Source organism: Sorghum bicolor, chromosome 7 (assembly GCF_000003195.3).
Source record: "Sorghum bicolor cultivar BTx623 chromosome 7, Sorghum_bicolor_NCBIv3, whole genome shotgun sequence".
Taxonomy (NCBI): Eukaryota; Viridiplantae; Streptophyta; class Magnoliopsida; order Poales; family Poaceae; genus Sorghum; species Sorghum bicolor.
Genome location: NC_012876.2, coordinates 5,927,043 through 5,941,531, shown reverse-complemented (window position 1 = coordinate 5,941,531; position 14,489 = coordinate 5,927,043). Strand labels below are relative to the sequence as shown.

The 14,489-nt window shown below is 43.1% G+C and overlaps 1 protein-coding gene across 1 annotated transcript; it reads right to left on the bottom strand.

The window, feature by feature from the left end:
• Positions 12,812–13,910, bottom strand: LOC8080886. The gene is made up of 2 exons (XM_021465545.1): positions 13,660–13,910; positions 12,812–13,154 (listed from the first exon to the last, which is right to left on the bottom strand). Exons 1-2 carry the CDS (start codon positions 13,908–13,910, stop codon positions 12,812–12,814), a joined length of 594 nt encoding a protein of 197 aa, XP_021321220.1.

Genomic DNA, 14,489 nt, shown 5'->3' with positions numbered 1-14,489 from the left:
GCTTATAGACACGGCATTATTGCAATGATAGACCAAAGATGCAGTGTATTCAGACTTGTAGTGCGAGGAAGACTTACCCAGAACTCCTTGATAACCTTATTGGCCACATTGCCTTCTTGCGTGTCAGTGGCGGTCGCATAGTGAGCAAACGTGTAGGCCGGCTCCTCCTTCCCCGCGAACCTGACAATTCTAGGGAAGTGTTCCCTGCACAAGAGACCTAGGATGTTGTTGACATGGCGAGTGCCACCACGTGTCCCTAACACAATAGTCCAGTTCCTGCAAAAGTCATTAAGAAAACATTTAAGTTTATATCTCCATGATCAACATACCATAGGAAGTAGTAATAGTATGTAAGTAACTTACTTAGTCCCCTCGGGACGAATCACAGCACGTAGGGCTAGGTGTGGTGGCTGAGGGAGGGACGCGGGTCCTCGCAAGTAGACACTCGACGTAGTCGAGGAAGTGCTACCTCCAGTCCTACCCTCGGCCCCTGCCTCCTCCTCCTCCTCCTCCTCCTCCTCCTCCTGCTCCTCCTCCTCCTCCTCCTAGACCCTCTCGCCACCTGCCTCCTCCTCCACCTCGTCCTCCTCCTCCTCTACAAGAGGCGTCACAGGAGGAGGCGGCACCGGCTGGCGGCTCCTGCGTCCACGCCTCCTCTGAGATGGCTCTAGAACCTCCTCTTCAACTACAGGACGCGTCCTCCGGAAGAGCGACGCCACGCTCCTCTGACGGCCACCCACCATCTTTGTTCAATGACCTGCAGTTCAAAGGAATAAAGAAGCAATTAGATATACATTCATAATAAATAAAGTATGACATGTATTACAAAATTATAAAGTATTTGCATGTACAACAAAATTAGAAAGTTTTACATGTACCATCATAACTCTCATTATCACTATCAACATTATCGAAGTAATCATCATTATCCGAAGGAGAAGTGTCGTCGTTGTCATTGCCTTCACGTAATCGATCGAGCATTTGTAAGTCCTTTGCGTTTCGCACCTCATCACCCGCATCATCATCATCAACCATAACCACATCCATTCCTATCGCTTCAGTTAAGTCTATCACCAACCTCCCTTCTAGCTCCTCTTCTTGAAAGAACTCTCCTTCATACGTGTTTGGGTTGAAGTTGTAATCTTCATCGTTTGGTATAGGTAGTCGGCCGTGTGGCGATACCTTGTGCACAATGTACCAACCCTTGAGATCATCATTGGTTTGGCAAGCATAGGATAGATAATAAACCTGTGTGGCCTGTGATGCCACAATATACACATCTTCTCCTAGATAGGCAGAATCCTGTCGAATTTCGACAAGGCCGAGATGAGGGGTCTTTCTCGTTACTGTAGGATCAAACCAATGGCATTTGAATATGATAGCACGAAGATTTGTGCGACCATAGAATGAAATTTCAAACATTTCTTCAACTCTTCCATAATAGTCTAGGCCATCAGTGCCAGGCGTCAAAACTCCACTATTTGTGGTTCTTCGATTGGGCCGACTCTGCTCATATGTTGATGTGTGAAATTGATACCCATTGACATCATAACTGGTATATGACTTAACCTTAAAGGCTAGGCCACCGGCAACCTGTCTGAGCTCATCACTCATAGACGCATCGGTGCGGGACTGCAAGTTCAAGCAGGATAGATCGCTCTATTAGTTGAACATACGAGGTACTTAGAATAAAAAGAGGTATTTTCGACAGTACCTTGGTTTTGAACCAACCAATGAAATCAGGGCTTCCTGGCCCTGCACCCTTTGAGAGAAGGGTATCTAATTCTTGCCCGGTAGGGTCCCTTGCTTGATGCCAGTACTGATGAAGAAATTCCCTATAACGAGAATCGAGGTTAGAAGGAGAATACTAAGGGATTATTGAAATTAGTCTGTAAGAACTTACCCAATGTACGGGTCCACCTCGTCAAGGTTGGTCAAGACATATAGCATGATACAACGCCAGTCTTTCATCGTCAATTTCTTTGTGGTTGGTGCACTTGCCCTTCCGAGTTGCCCTCTGAAAAGGCTTAGGGTCAATTCATTTTTGTCTTCATTGTAACGAGGGGTTGGATTATGCACACTTGGAAGCATCTCAGAATAGTACAATGTTGTGAAGTTTAAAACCTCCTCCAAAACGAATGCACTTGCAATGGAAGCCTCAATTTTGCCTTTGTTTCTGCATTTTTTGCGAACAGACTTGAGTGTTCGCTCGACTGTATAGCACCAATGGCCCTGCACAGGCCCCCCCATTCGTGCCTCATACGGAAGGTGCAATATCAAATGTTGCATCAGATTGAAGAAGCTGGGTTGAAAGATCTTCTCTAGCTTACAAAGCAAGACAAGTGCCGCTTTTTCTAAGTCTTTAATCACGGTCCGAGATATTTCCTTGGCACAAAGCTGTCGGAAGAAGAAGCTCAACTCTGCCAACACTATCCATACACCCTCAGGGACAAAGCCTCGAACCATCGGCGGAAGAAGCCGCTCAATCCATACGTGAAAGTCATGACTCTTCATCCCGTTGACTTGTAGAGTAGTTAAGTTCAATCCCCTCCTCACATTCGCTGCATACCCATCAGGGAACATTAGCGTCTGAATCCATTGAAGGACTTCCCTCCTTTGTTTGGCGGTCAAGACGTAATCAGCCTTAGGTCGTTTCCAATTCTTTCCGTTTGCAGGAGGCCGCATCTCTTGAGTTGGCCTATCGCATAATGTTGCCAGGTCCACTCTAGCCTTAGGGTTGTCCTTTGACTTTTCTGTTTCCATCAGGGTTGCCCACAGTGCCTCGGCGACATTCTTTTCAGTGTGCATTACATCAATGTAATGTGGCATAAGAAGATCCTTATAATAGGGGAGCCTCGTCAAGCCCGACTTATGAGTCCACATATGATGCTCATTATACCCTTTGAAACGATGAACTCCTTCCTCATCAGGCACGAGAGCCTCTATCTGATCATAAACCTCAGCAGCAGTGAACATATGTGGTTGAGGATCTGTCACAATGACACCTTTCCTAAAGTTCTTAATGTCATGCCGAAATGGATGGTCAATAGGGATTGACGGCGTTGGTCAAAAGACGAATACTTGCCACCCTTCTTGAGCCAGATGAACTTCACACGATCCTTGCATAATGGACATGGGAATTTACCGTGGACACACCATCCACAGAATATCCCGTACGCTAGGAAGTCATGTATGGAGTACTGGTACCAAACATGCATTTTGAAGGACTTCTGTGTAGCCCGATCATATGTCCATACCCCTTCGTTCCAAGCACTGATTAATTCATCAATCACAGGCTCCATGAACACACCCATATGTTTCCCTGGGTGCCCAGGAATTATCAACGACAAGAATATGTGCTCACGTCGGAAGGCGACACCGGGGGGGGGGGGGGGGGAGATTGAGTGGGATAACGAACACAGGCCAACATGAGTATGGGGAAGCCATCAATCCATAGGGATTGAACCCATCTGTTGCCAGCGCAACACGCACATTACGAGCCTCTTCTGCTTTGTCATGATGAATTTTATCAAAGTGGACCCATGCTTCACCATCAGCCGGATGCACCAGCTTATAAGGATTGTATCGTTTGCCCTCTTTATGCCATGTCATCTGTTTCACATATGTCTCGCTCATGTATAGCCGTTGGATCCTCGGAACGAACGGGAGGTGGTGTAGGACTTTGACGGGGATCGCAAGTTGTTTCTTCTGGCCATCCCCAGAGTCAACCTCTAGATATCTGGAGGAGTTGCACTTTGGACAGTAATTTGCATCCTTGTAATCTTTCCAAACATAGTATGTGACGCCATACACGAAAAGAGATGTCTGGGTTTCTAAACATAGTATATGACGCCGTACACGAAACTTTCTCAAAATTTTACCACAAGCTATACATGTGATATCATGAGACTTCACCAAGTTTCGTGATTTTCTGAACTCGTTTGAATTTTCTATAATTTGAAATATGTTCGCCACCATCATCAAAGTCACGTTTTGCGAAAGAAACGTGCGAGTGCTAGGGTATTTGCGTGCACACGGCCTCGAATTAGGGTTAGTATCATGAATATCAACATTTCATGCCAAAAAACGTGTTATTTCATGCACTCGCAGTTCAAACCTACATTTTTCAAGAAATTTAATGAAATGAACAAAAACCCATAAAATATAGCAAATAATGATAAAATTAAACCAAACTTGAATATATTGGATAACTCAAACTAAGGAGCATAAAGAAAAAATTTGGTGGCTAAAAAAATATGTTTGCCGAGAGCCCTGGAACCTGGTTCTCGGCAAAGATCTGATTTTGCTGAGAGCCTAACGGAGCTCTCGGCAAAGAAGTATGGCGTTGCCCAGTCAGGGCCTTTGCCGAGAGCTAGAGTTAGGCTCTCGGCAAAGACACAGTAATACCAAGGGTTTTTCTATGCCGAGAGGCTTGCTCTCGGCAAAGACTAGTATGCCGAGAGCTTTTGTTTACCGAGAGCTCCTCTGGCCAAATTTCTGTTTTGTCGAGAGCCCGACATATGGCTCTCGGCAAACATGCATCCTCTAGGAAAATCGTGTGTTTCCCGTAGTGAACACCTCGCTGTCGCTTGTATGTTGAATTTTTTAAGCTATCTTTTTTTTATACATGCAGTATATAGTGGTCGATGCTTTAGTCTATTGTTGTTTCTGTAGTTTAACGAGATTAATTCTTATCCTACTCAACAAGTTTTTCTTTACTGGAGCGACTGAATATAAACTTATAAGTTAACTTATTATACAGTAGATATTATGCGACGAGGTATGCCAGGCACATAAGTTTCTTCGTGATCTTCTGGTGAAGGCTTGGTGACATATGATATGAGATGATGACCGCCTTTTATTCTTACTGTGCGGCGATGGTATATCTGTGTGCAGGGAATGAGAAGACCTCATCTCTCGTGTAGAGAAACTCCGTAGGGCATGGCGTAAGAAATAATCATATGCATTGATCGATGTACAAGTTAAAATATTAATATATTCTCTTTTCTAAAAAAAATGGTATTAAATTGATTGGAAGAGTGGTGGTGCGACCGTGTCACTTGTGGCACTAGAGCGTTTTGTTGGTTGATGTCTCGTGTGGCGTAACAAACCAGAAAAGCTAGACTTGGGCCCTGTTTGGTTCCACCAACTAAATTTTAGTTAAGTAAACTTTAGTCACTTTAGTAGCTAAAGTTCCAAACATATTGACTAAAAGTAGCTAAAATAATTTAGTTTCATTAGTCACCCAAAAGTAGCTAAAATAATTTTAGCTAGCTCCAAACAGGGCTTTGGTAATCGGGAACGTACTTGGTTGCGCTCTGGTATAACCGATGTCATGTGGTATACTATTGCATCTTTAGGAGTTTGCTATGTCAACCCTTGTCTCTTCAAATACCATGTTTATTAATTGCTTTGCTTGTGTGACAACATGGGAGCTCTCGGAGTCGGAGATGCAGTGCAGTGCAGTGCAGTGCAGCTCGAGAGGGAGTGGTGGTGTTGTTTGACGAGGTCAAGCCAATAAGGGCATGTTTGGTTCACTTCAGATGAAGCAGGCTGTACCTCAACAGCCATGCTCTAAGGAGCTAGGTTGAGAGCATGCACAGGGCCGTGTTTGGTTATCACACTCACAGAGCTTGGATGGAGGGACATCTCGTTTGGTTCTCGTGTGTGTGCAAGCATCGTTTGTCTCACTGACATGCACTGGCTGCATGCTTTCCTGCATCGCGCGAGCCTGGCTGCGAAGAAACGGCCATTTCAAGCATATGAACTCAGCCTGGCTCAGGAGAGAATCTTGCATCGCATGGGACAGGCCTCAACCTTCAACCAGGCAACTAAACGCTCCAACAGCTGCATGCACGGAGCCTGGACATGGCTATGCGGGCAACCAAACACGCAAACACGCCCTAAGGTTCTATGTGCGTCACCAGTTGGAAACCCACTGCGGCCGGCCTATCTAGTGTTGTTCGACTCACTTGGGTAATACAGGATTAATTCGAACCGGTCCCTGATGAGACTAACAGAGCTTGTTATATTTCTACCTTCTACACACAGCAGCAGCATGTATGCGAACGAAGCCATGAGAAAACACACGTGTCGGTTCGAACCCACAGCCGTCAATACATACAACAAGAATTTCTCTAACACCATACTACCTACACAATCATTTATAAATATCTATATAATATGCTATTTTTTATTATAAAGCTTCCGTAACTCTAAATGATTTCAAATGAAAAAAACTTGGAACTATCAAGTTTTAGGTCTTGTTCAGCTCTACAATTGATAAAGGGTGTGTGTCCATCCAAAACTGTTTAAAATTCTAAAGATATTGAATCTTAAAACATGTGAAATAAAAACAAATATTTGAGATATATAATAAACAACTTTGAATAAATAAAAATTATCAACAACGAACTTGTAGATTGGGGCAAACTAAAGCTTTGGTATTAATTAATATAACCATGTGAACATACAAGGTGGTTTGAAAACTCTAATTTTTTTAATTTCCAGATCTAAGAAACTTAAAACATATATTTGAGACTCTAATAAATAACTTCAAACAAAAAAATTCAACTAAAAGTTGTTGTATACTGGACTAAACTTTGGTATATACCATGACAATATCCATGATTGTTTGAAAATTTAAGTTTGAAGTTTCAAAATATAATTACCCTAAATAATATTTTGGGACTCTAAACAAACTCAAACAAAAAATTCTCAACTACAAACTCAGATTGGCGCTATAATTTTGATATAAGTTAGTTTTCATCTAACTCTATATTAAAAAGTTATTGATTTTTATACAACTGTATCGATTTCTAGAGGCAGACCTTCTTAATACTTACCTCTCTATTTAGTGGCGGAGCTCGCAGCAAAATGGGGGAGGGGCTATTTTGATTATTACTGTATGAATCGATATATGCACAAGCCCATATTCAGGTCATAATATAATTTGTGGATGTACGCTAAATCTTGTTTTAGTAATTCAACTCCGTATCTGTTTCTTGTTGTTCATCTTGTGTTTTGTTTCAGTTCAGTTAAAGAAAGCAAGAACTAGAGATTGCTAATGGGTTTCTCTTTGACAATTTGTACTTGTAGACCATGGGCGATAAACAATTTAGTAGTCTATAGGTCGTTAGTTTACCGCTCACCAGATGGATCGGATTAGGATTTAGGACTAGACAACACAATAACTGGACTGGAGGAGAGCTCCAAGCTAACTATGTAACCGTGTCTAGACAACGGGTGACTGCGTGTGGCTTGCGTGCTGCTATATAGTTCTTCCCCAATCAAAAGGCTAAGACCTAGAAGAGAAATGCCGCATGCAACATTTGACACCTAGACTTGTGCTATCAAGGGAGTCTCTCTACAAATTTTTCAAGATCAAGTGGGGTGGGGGGAGGGGGGCATTGCCCAGGTTGGCCGAGTTGTAGCTCCGCCAGTGTCTCTATTAATAGTGATTTTTAGAGGTGAAAATGTTAAGAGGTATGACTTTTTCAATCGATTAACATAGACAGATAACATATAATTAATGCCCCCCCTCTGTTAACTGTTTCGTCTCTAGAAATGATTAATGGAGATGGATTTTGGCCTGGAGGCTACTTAAGCATTTACAGAGGTAATCTCTAGATGTGCTCGCCTCGTCTCTATTTGAAGAAGCTCTTCCCTAAACTCCTTTTTTATGACGATGAGACGACATTTGGAAATGGTTTGCGGGTTTTTTTTCGGATTGTGCAAGTGCAAGAGCATGTATATGCATGTTCCATATTGTCGTGTGTTGATGTACTCATTACGCCATTAAGGATAAACTGTGATATCATCTTAGTGATGATCTACCTCCAACAATTGTGCCAGTGGCACACCTAAAACTACATGGAAAAACACACAATAGCGACGTCTACAAAATTGACAGATCCTTTGCAATATAGTAACGATTGGTATTAGAGAAGCAAGGCCCCTTATGTGTCTTTTGGGTCAGGGCCAGGTCCATCTTTGTCAATGTACTGATGGGCCTTAATAACATTCATCACTTTGAAATGGCTCAAAAGCAACAGGCCTTGATCAATTTCTGGGCAAGGCAAAAGTGACGGGCCGGTTCCTGTATACGAAATTGGGGTGATGGAGAGGTGTGTGAGCCGGGAAGGCCGCAAGAATGGCTGGATAGTCGACAATAATCCTGTTTCGTAGTTGAGTGAATTTTTTTTGAGAAGAGCTTGCGCAAGTGTCTCCCACGTGCTTGGATTATTTCATCCAAATCTGTAAAACTGAAAATTTATTTATAACTAAACTAAAAAAAAAGAAAATATGTTTATAACTATAAATCTTTAGAATATTATTGTTTGATATTTTAAAACTTAAAAAAATTAGTTGTTACTCTATTTAAATGTGCTAAACACTACACCACTACTGTAGAACACACCATCTATGTCGTCCAATCACGCATCAGATCGTAAACCCAGGATTCAGACAATGAATGAAATCCTATTGATTAGGCAATTGAATCTCTCCTCTCAGAGTTGGTTTGAGCTATAACATGGTAGTGATATTTTACTGTCGAGCACTGTTCATCTAAACGGCTATTTAGACCATGTAAACGCCATGTAAACGCTACACAGTGGTACATCGTTTCTATTTAATCATTTGTTTAGTCCGTTTAATTGACCATTTAGCCCGTTTAGTGGACTGTTTAGCCCGAATAATGGCTAAACGGCAGGTGACCGACTGTTTATCGTTTAGCGTTTAGAAAAACATTGCTGTCGAGTAGAGCCATGAGCTAAGGTAATAACATATCATGACGCGGTTGCATAGTTGCCTCTACAAACGGTCGACTTTTGTATGCTCATGGGTGGTAGCAACTGTTATGTGCATCGCCTCTATAAATAGATTCTAACCACGCCTAAAAACCGGTTTCACAATAGTTCAATGCTTCTGGTTTCCAATGTCAGAAAAAGCGCAATGATCCTTAAACCAAGAAAGTCTAATATTTAAAGACAAAATATTAAAAGTTTTCCCAATTATTGTCATTTAAAAATGAAGAAAGAAATTCTAATTTCGGTACCCCTTGTAAAAGTGACGCCTAGCTAGTACATTTCACGATGAAAAATTTAGCTTTTGTAGAATTGTAGTTGTAGCTAGTACACAACCGTAATACTAGTTCCCTTGTATAATAAATAATATAACAATCAAAATGCAGCAACAGCACCATTGCCTCCTGTGCTTGGTTCCCCCCGGACCAAGCCATCACCAGGCATCCATCTCCTGCCATCTTCTTCTGCCCTTTACAGTGCCCTTGATCAAGATGAAGCAGTAGCAGCAGCCCCATCAGAAGAAGCAGGAGCAGTAGGAGTAGGATGGTGATGGATGTCTCCGCCGCGACCGCCCTTGCCCTCATCGGGACTCCGCCATGCGAGGCGCTTAGCCGTGGAGCGCGCCCAGGTTCGAAGTGCATCCCATTCTGCTCGCAGCCGCTTGCGCAGGAGAGAGGCAAATGCTGATGAAGCCATGGCCGTGTGGCTAGCTAATATAATTAAGGGCTGTTTTCCGGGATAGACGAACTGGCTTTTTGAGGTGGTTTTTTGATGATCTCTGTTACAGATGGAGCTCTATTTATAATAGATTGGTGGTAGCAGCGTAGCAGGTGGATAACGAAGGTCGTCGTAGCTAGGCAGGTTTGGTATTTGACTGACATTTCAACTAGTCATGTTCATACTTCATACTTGGTCTATTCTAAATTATAAGATTATTTTAGCTTGTTAGATATACTCCGTCACATCAAATCTTATGACACATACATGGAGCATTAAATATAGATAAAAATAATAAATTGTCTATAATTTGCGAGACGAATCTTTTGAGTTTAGTTAGTTTATAATTGGATAATATTTGTCAAATATAAACAAAAGTGTCACAGTGTTCATTTTGGAAAAAAATTCGAAACTAAACAAGACCTAGGTCAAATAAAAGGTCAAATCAGCGTGGCCATGTGCTAGCTCATGAGTGTTGTTACTCTGTCCGTAGCTAGGCTCCAGGCTAGCAGTATGAGGATAGGCCGATGATAGGGTTGAAGCATCTTGAGCAGCTACCTAATAAGCTCTGCTACTCTATATAAATTTGTGCAGTGGAGCAAAAAAATCAACCTCCAACAGGCTATCTACTTAACCACTGCATGTGTTGCCTACCCCAAGGCCCAAGTACACCCTCCAACTACCTTTATGCTCCAGTTGATTTTCCTGGGAAAATATTTGTATTACCCTTTCTAATATGGATTTCTCTCCTCCCATTTAGTAAAAGTTGTATACTCAGGAGGCAGTACTTCTACTCCATATATTCCAAACTGTAAGTCATATATTTTGCATTATCTTGATATGTAGATGTTATTATATATGCATATCTACACATTGTGTAGATCTAGTTGTTATTATCTCTTGTGTCTGTTGTATCATCTCTCTACGTGTAGCCAAAAAGTATTATTAATCAAGGGAAGCCAGAAGCTACTGCAAAGCTAAAGATAGGTCCATGCTGATGAATAATATATATAATTAAGCTCACAGTTCAGACACAACAGCATCCGTGCTGCCCCTAAACTCGTGTGAACTTACCTAACATGCATGTGTTTTACTGATTCATTCATATTGACCGACATCACACTATAGTGGACTCCCAAGTCAATATAGCCAGTCGTCTAGTCATGCACTGTAACCCTTGACAGCTACTATAGTACGTTGTTCTTGAAGTTAGAACAAAACTAAAACGCGGTTGCAACCAAATGGAGCGTCGTCATCTGTGGCCGCGTTGACAGGGAAGTGGGGAGAGCAAACAGACAATTAGAAGGCGCACACAGGCAGTGCATGCATCCAGACCCAGCCGAAGATTCTGTAGTCAGCATGGACTTGGAGTGGTATTTCGTTCCCATTCCACCCATCCAGCCTACGAACGACAAGCGGGCAACACACAATGACCGGGTTCATAGTAAGTGACTCCTATATATCTTAGAGTCATGCTTGCAACCACTCCATGGGATTGAGTTGATATCTTCAAGATCAGGTCAGCATGGCAAAGCACTCTGAGGTGTATATAACAGACCCCCTCTCCGTGCCAATTATATGCCTTTTTTCACATTTTTTTGGTACATAGCTTTACTATGCACCTAAATATAAGCCATCTCTACTTGTACATAATAAAAACTATATATATTTGGAAAAGCTAAAACAATCTATAACTCCAACGATAACCTCTTCCCTACCACCAACTCCTGCCACCACCCAGCCCCGGCCCTGGGGGGTGCGAGCAGAGCATCCGAACCGGGCCCTTGAGGCCAGGGGGCCCTACCCCAAATGCATTAGTAGGTAATAGGTATAATATATATAGTGTTCAGCTCAAGAAGGAAGCATGTTATTTATACGGCTATATGTATATACGAGTCCACATGATTTAGCTGCCTGGCCTTCCGTAGTTCCGCGGCGTTTGTGACTCCGTCCCTTGCACCGTGTGGCCGTGTTCATTTTGACCTTCATCTTCGGTTGCCTATGTTCTTTCATAGGTACAAAACTGCTCTTGTCCCTAGTCTTTATTCTCGATTTTTTTAGGGCTTGTTTAGTTACATCTAAAAACTAAAACTTTTTAAAGATTCTTTGTCACATCGTATCTTGCGGCATATACATGAATAAAAAATAACTAATTGCACATTTTATCTGTAATTTGTGAAACTAATCTTTTAAACCTAGTTAGTCTATAGTTAGACAACAATTGTTAAATACAAATGAAAGTGCTACAATGTCAAAATTCAAAACAATTTTAGATCTAAATAAAATGTATAACTTATTTTATAAGAGTTTTTTATGTATTACACTTATTAGAATTGTTATTATATTATAAGAGTTGTATTAAAGGGCTCATCGTTTTTAGCTTCGCTCCGGGTCTATGATTTGACAGGGCCGGGCCTGCCACCACCATGGCCAACCTCATCGATCCGCGCACCATTGCGACGCCCTTGCCTCGACTGGCTTGGTCATCGCCACTACTGCCAGGGCCCCTAAGCCACCCGACCATCATCCCCACAGTCTACCTCCTCTCAAAACACCTTCTATAGCCGCTGAGATGGAGAAGAAAATGGCCACCACCTCCGTCGGTGGAACCCTTACCGGAGATGGAGACATGGGTGGCAGAGATGGAGACAATGTGGTGTGAGTGCCAGAGATGGAGACAAAGGAGGTAGTGTGCCAACGGCCGTCGGAGATGCAGACACGGGCATGGTGCACCCATCAAGGAGGCTAATGGGCCCAGTGGGGCCTATCCTATCACTTAGGGGCCCATGCAGCAGTATTGGGAGGCGTCGTTCGGCGCACGACTCCGATCCGAGCGTTTGAACTGAAAGATTTTGCACACTTTGCCTACCACGGCGTAAAAAAAGAGAAATATTGGTGACGCGACATAAGTGAAGTCCTAATACTATGATGCCACATAGGACTTTTGGTTTTTGTCTCTTTGCATCTTCTCTGTGCCTATAGCCAAATTACTCTTTCTAGAGCAAAAAGGAAGAAGGTGAGGCCATTTCAAAGCGAAATCTTGGTCCATGATACAAATAAAGCTTACCGTTCAGACACTGGGGCGTCTATATATGCTGGAGAAAATGGTAATTCTGCCATTATGAAAACTAGGCTTAGCAATTTTGTCTCCCACAAATAGGATTCACACATTTGACATTCTCAAACGATGCACACCCTCAAATATGCCCTGAGCAGAATTTTGATCTAATTTTTTTTGCCATGCCTTATTTCTCTTCCCATTTTACCCTTCCTTCTTATCCATTCATTTATGGGAGACATTCGCTGGCGTCCGAGACGTCCACAAGCAGCAGGCCAATGGGGACGATCTCCTTGCCGCCTAGGAGCTCGGAGAGGTAGCGCATGTAGGGTTGCTCGATGTCAGCGCACGTCTTGATGGCTACGAAGCTTGGGGAGCGTGTGAGGCTGAGCAGCAGGCGGTTGCGCTCGGGGTCCAGGGCGTCGGGGTGCTCCATGACGGTGAACAGGGACGTGTACTTGGCCTCCTCCCCAGCGCTGCCGAGCCCGATGCCCTGGAACGGGAACGCCCGGTCGGCGCGGGCGCTGTCGAGGCAGTGGACGAAGAAGGAGGTAGCGGCGGCGCTGCAGGTGCTGAAGCAGTGTTTTAAATAGCGTGCTAAGCCTCTTAGCGGCAGCCTCTCTAAAAGGCTAAGAAAAGCTATATCGCGCTAATAGCGGGCTAAGCCATTTAGCGGTTGAGCAAAAAATATGTCAAATATCATGTAATTTTACACATAATAAAGATGAAAACATTATGAATACCAATAGTGATAGATATTTCAAAGGGTTACTAACATATTACATCAAAGTTCGTAGTTCATACATGATACATCAATAATAACATACATCACATAGGGGCATATCCCTGTTATTTGGGCCTCCAAGTTATTTGGGCCGATGAAAATGAATCCCAAGGCCAAATAGCGGCGCTAAACTAACCCAATTTAGCGAAATTAGCGCGCTATTAGCTGCTAATAGCGGGAACAATCATTTAGCGTTAAAATCTCCATAGCTTAGCAGTCCTCTTCCAGAAACGCTAAATAGCGCTATAGCGTCCGCTATAGCGCGCTATTTAGAACAAGGTGCTGAAGTGCACCGCTGGCACTCCGTGGGCTGCGGCCTCAACGGATCGAAGTCGAAGAGGAGGAGGTCCGCCGGGTGGAGCTCGTCGAGCAGTGCGCCAAAGCGCGGCGCGGCAAGGTCGCATGCGCGCTTGAGCGTTGGCATGAGCCAGGATGGGAAGTGCTTGGTGGTGTGCCGCTCGAGAGGCAGGTCCGGTGGTGCCGGCGAATGTCTCCCATGAATGAATGGATAAGGAGCGGCAAAACGGGAAGAGAAATAAGGCATGGCCAAAAAAAATTTAATTAGATTAAAATTCTGCTTAAGGTATATTTGAGGGTGTGTATGGGATGGCAATTGGGAAGCCCGGTTTTCATAATGGCAGAATTGCCATTTTCTCTCTGTGCTGCACCTGAACTCGAGTGGACTTGACGGTTCCTGTTTCTACCTGATACGTGTTTAATGATTCATATTGACCGACACCACACTAGTGGATTACAAGTCAATAGTGAGTCGTCCAATCATCCATGTCGCCTTCAGCTACACCTGCGTACTCAACCAAATTATATCAACGCTGTCGATCGCAATCATCAACATCCATATATTCAGACATTCAGTATATATGCAAGTAGCTACTATATGACTATGAATCAATTGAGAAATGGCAGTGGCAGAAACTGCGGGGTATGATGTACTCGTACTCTTTGAGCCGCGCGCGATTTGTATATTAGAAACTGTAAATAGCAAATAGATGTTCATTACTTTACTTAAATGGATTGACGCATGCATATCCTCGCAACCACAGATGATGATCCAGTAGAGCGCTACTTATAATCTGGCCATCAAAGGGGCCGGAGCTAGTGTGTG

Excerpts from the sequence above, each read along its gene's own strand:
- LOC8080886 (XM_021465545.1), bottom strand. The coding sequence starts at position 13,910 with ATGCCTTATTTCTCTTCCCGTTTTGCCGCTCCTTATCCATTCATTCAT. Across the intron at positions 13,155-13,659 it reads CAGCCCACGGAGTGCCAGCG|CACCTGCAGCGCCGCCGCTA; the intron begins GTGCACTTCAGC and ends ACACTGCTTCAG.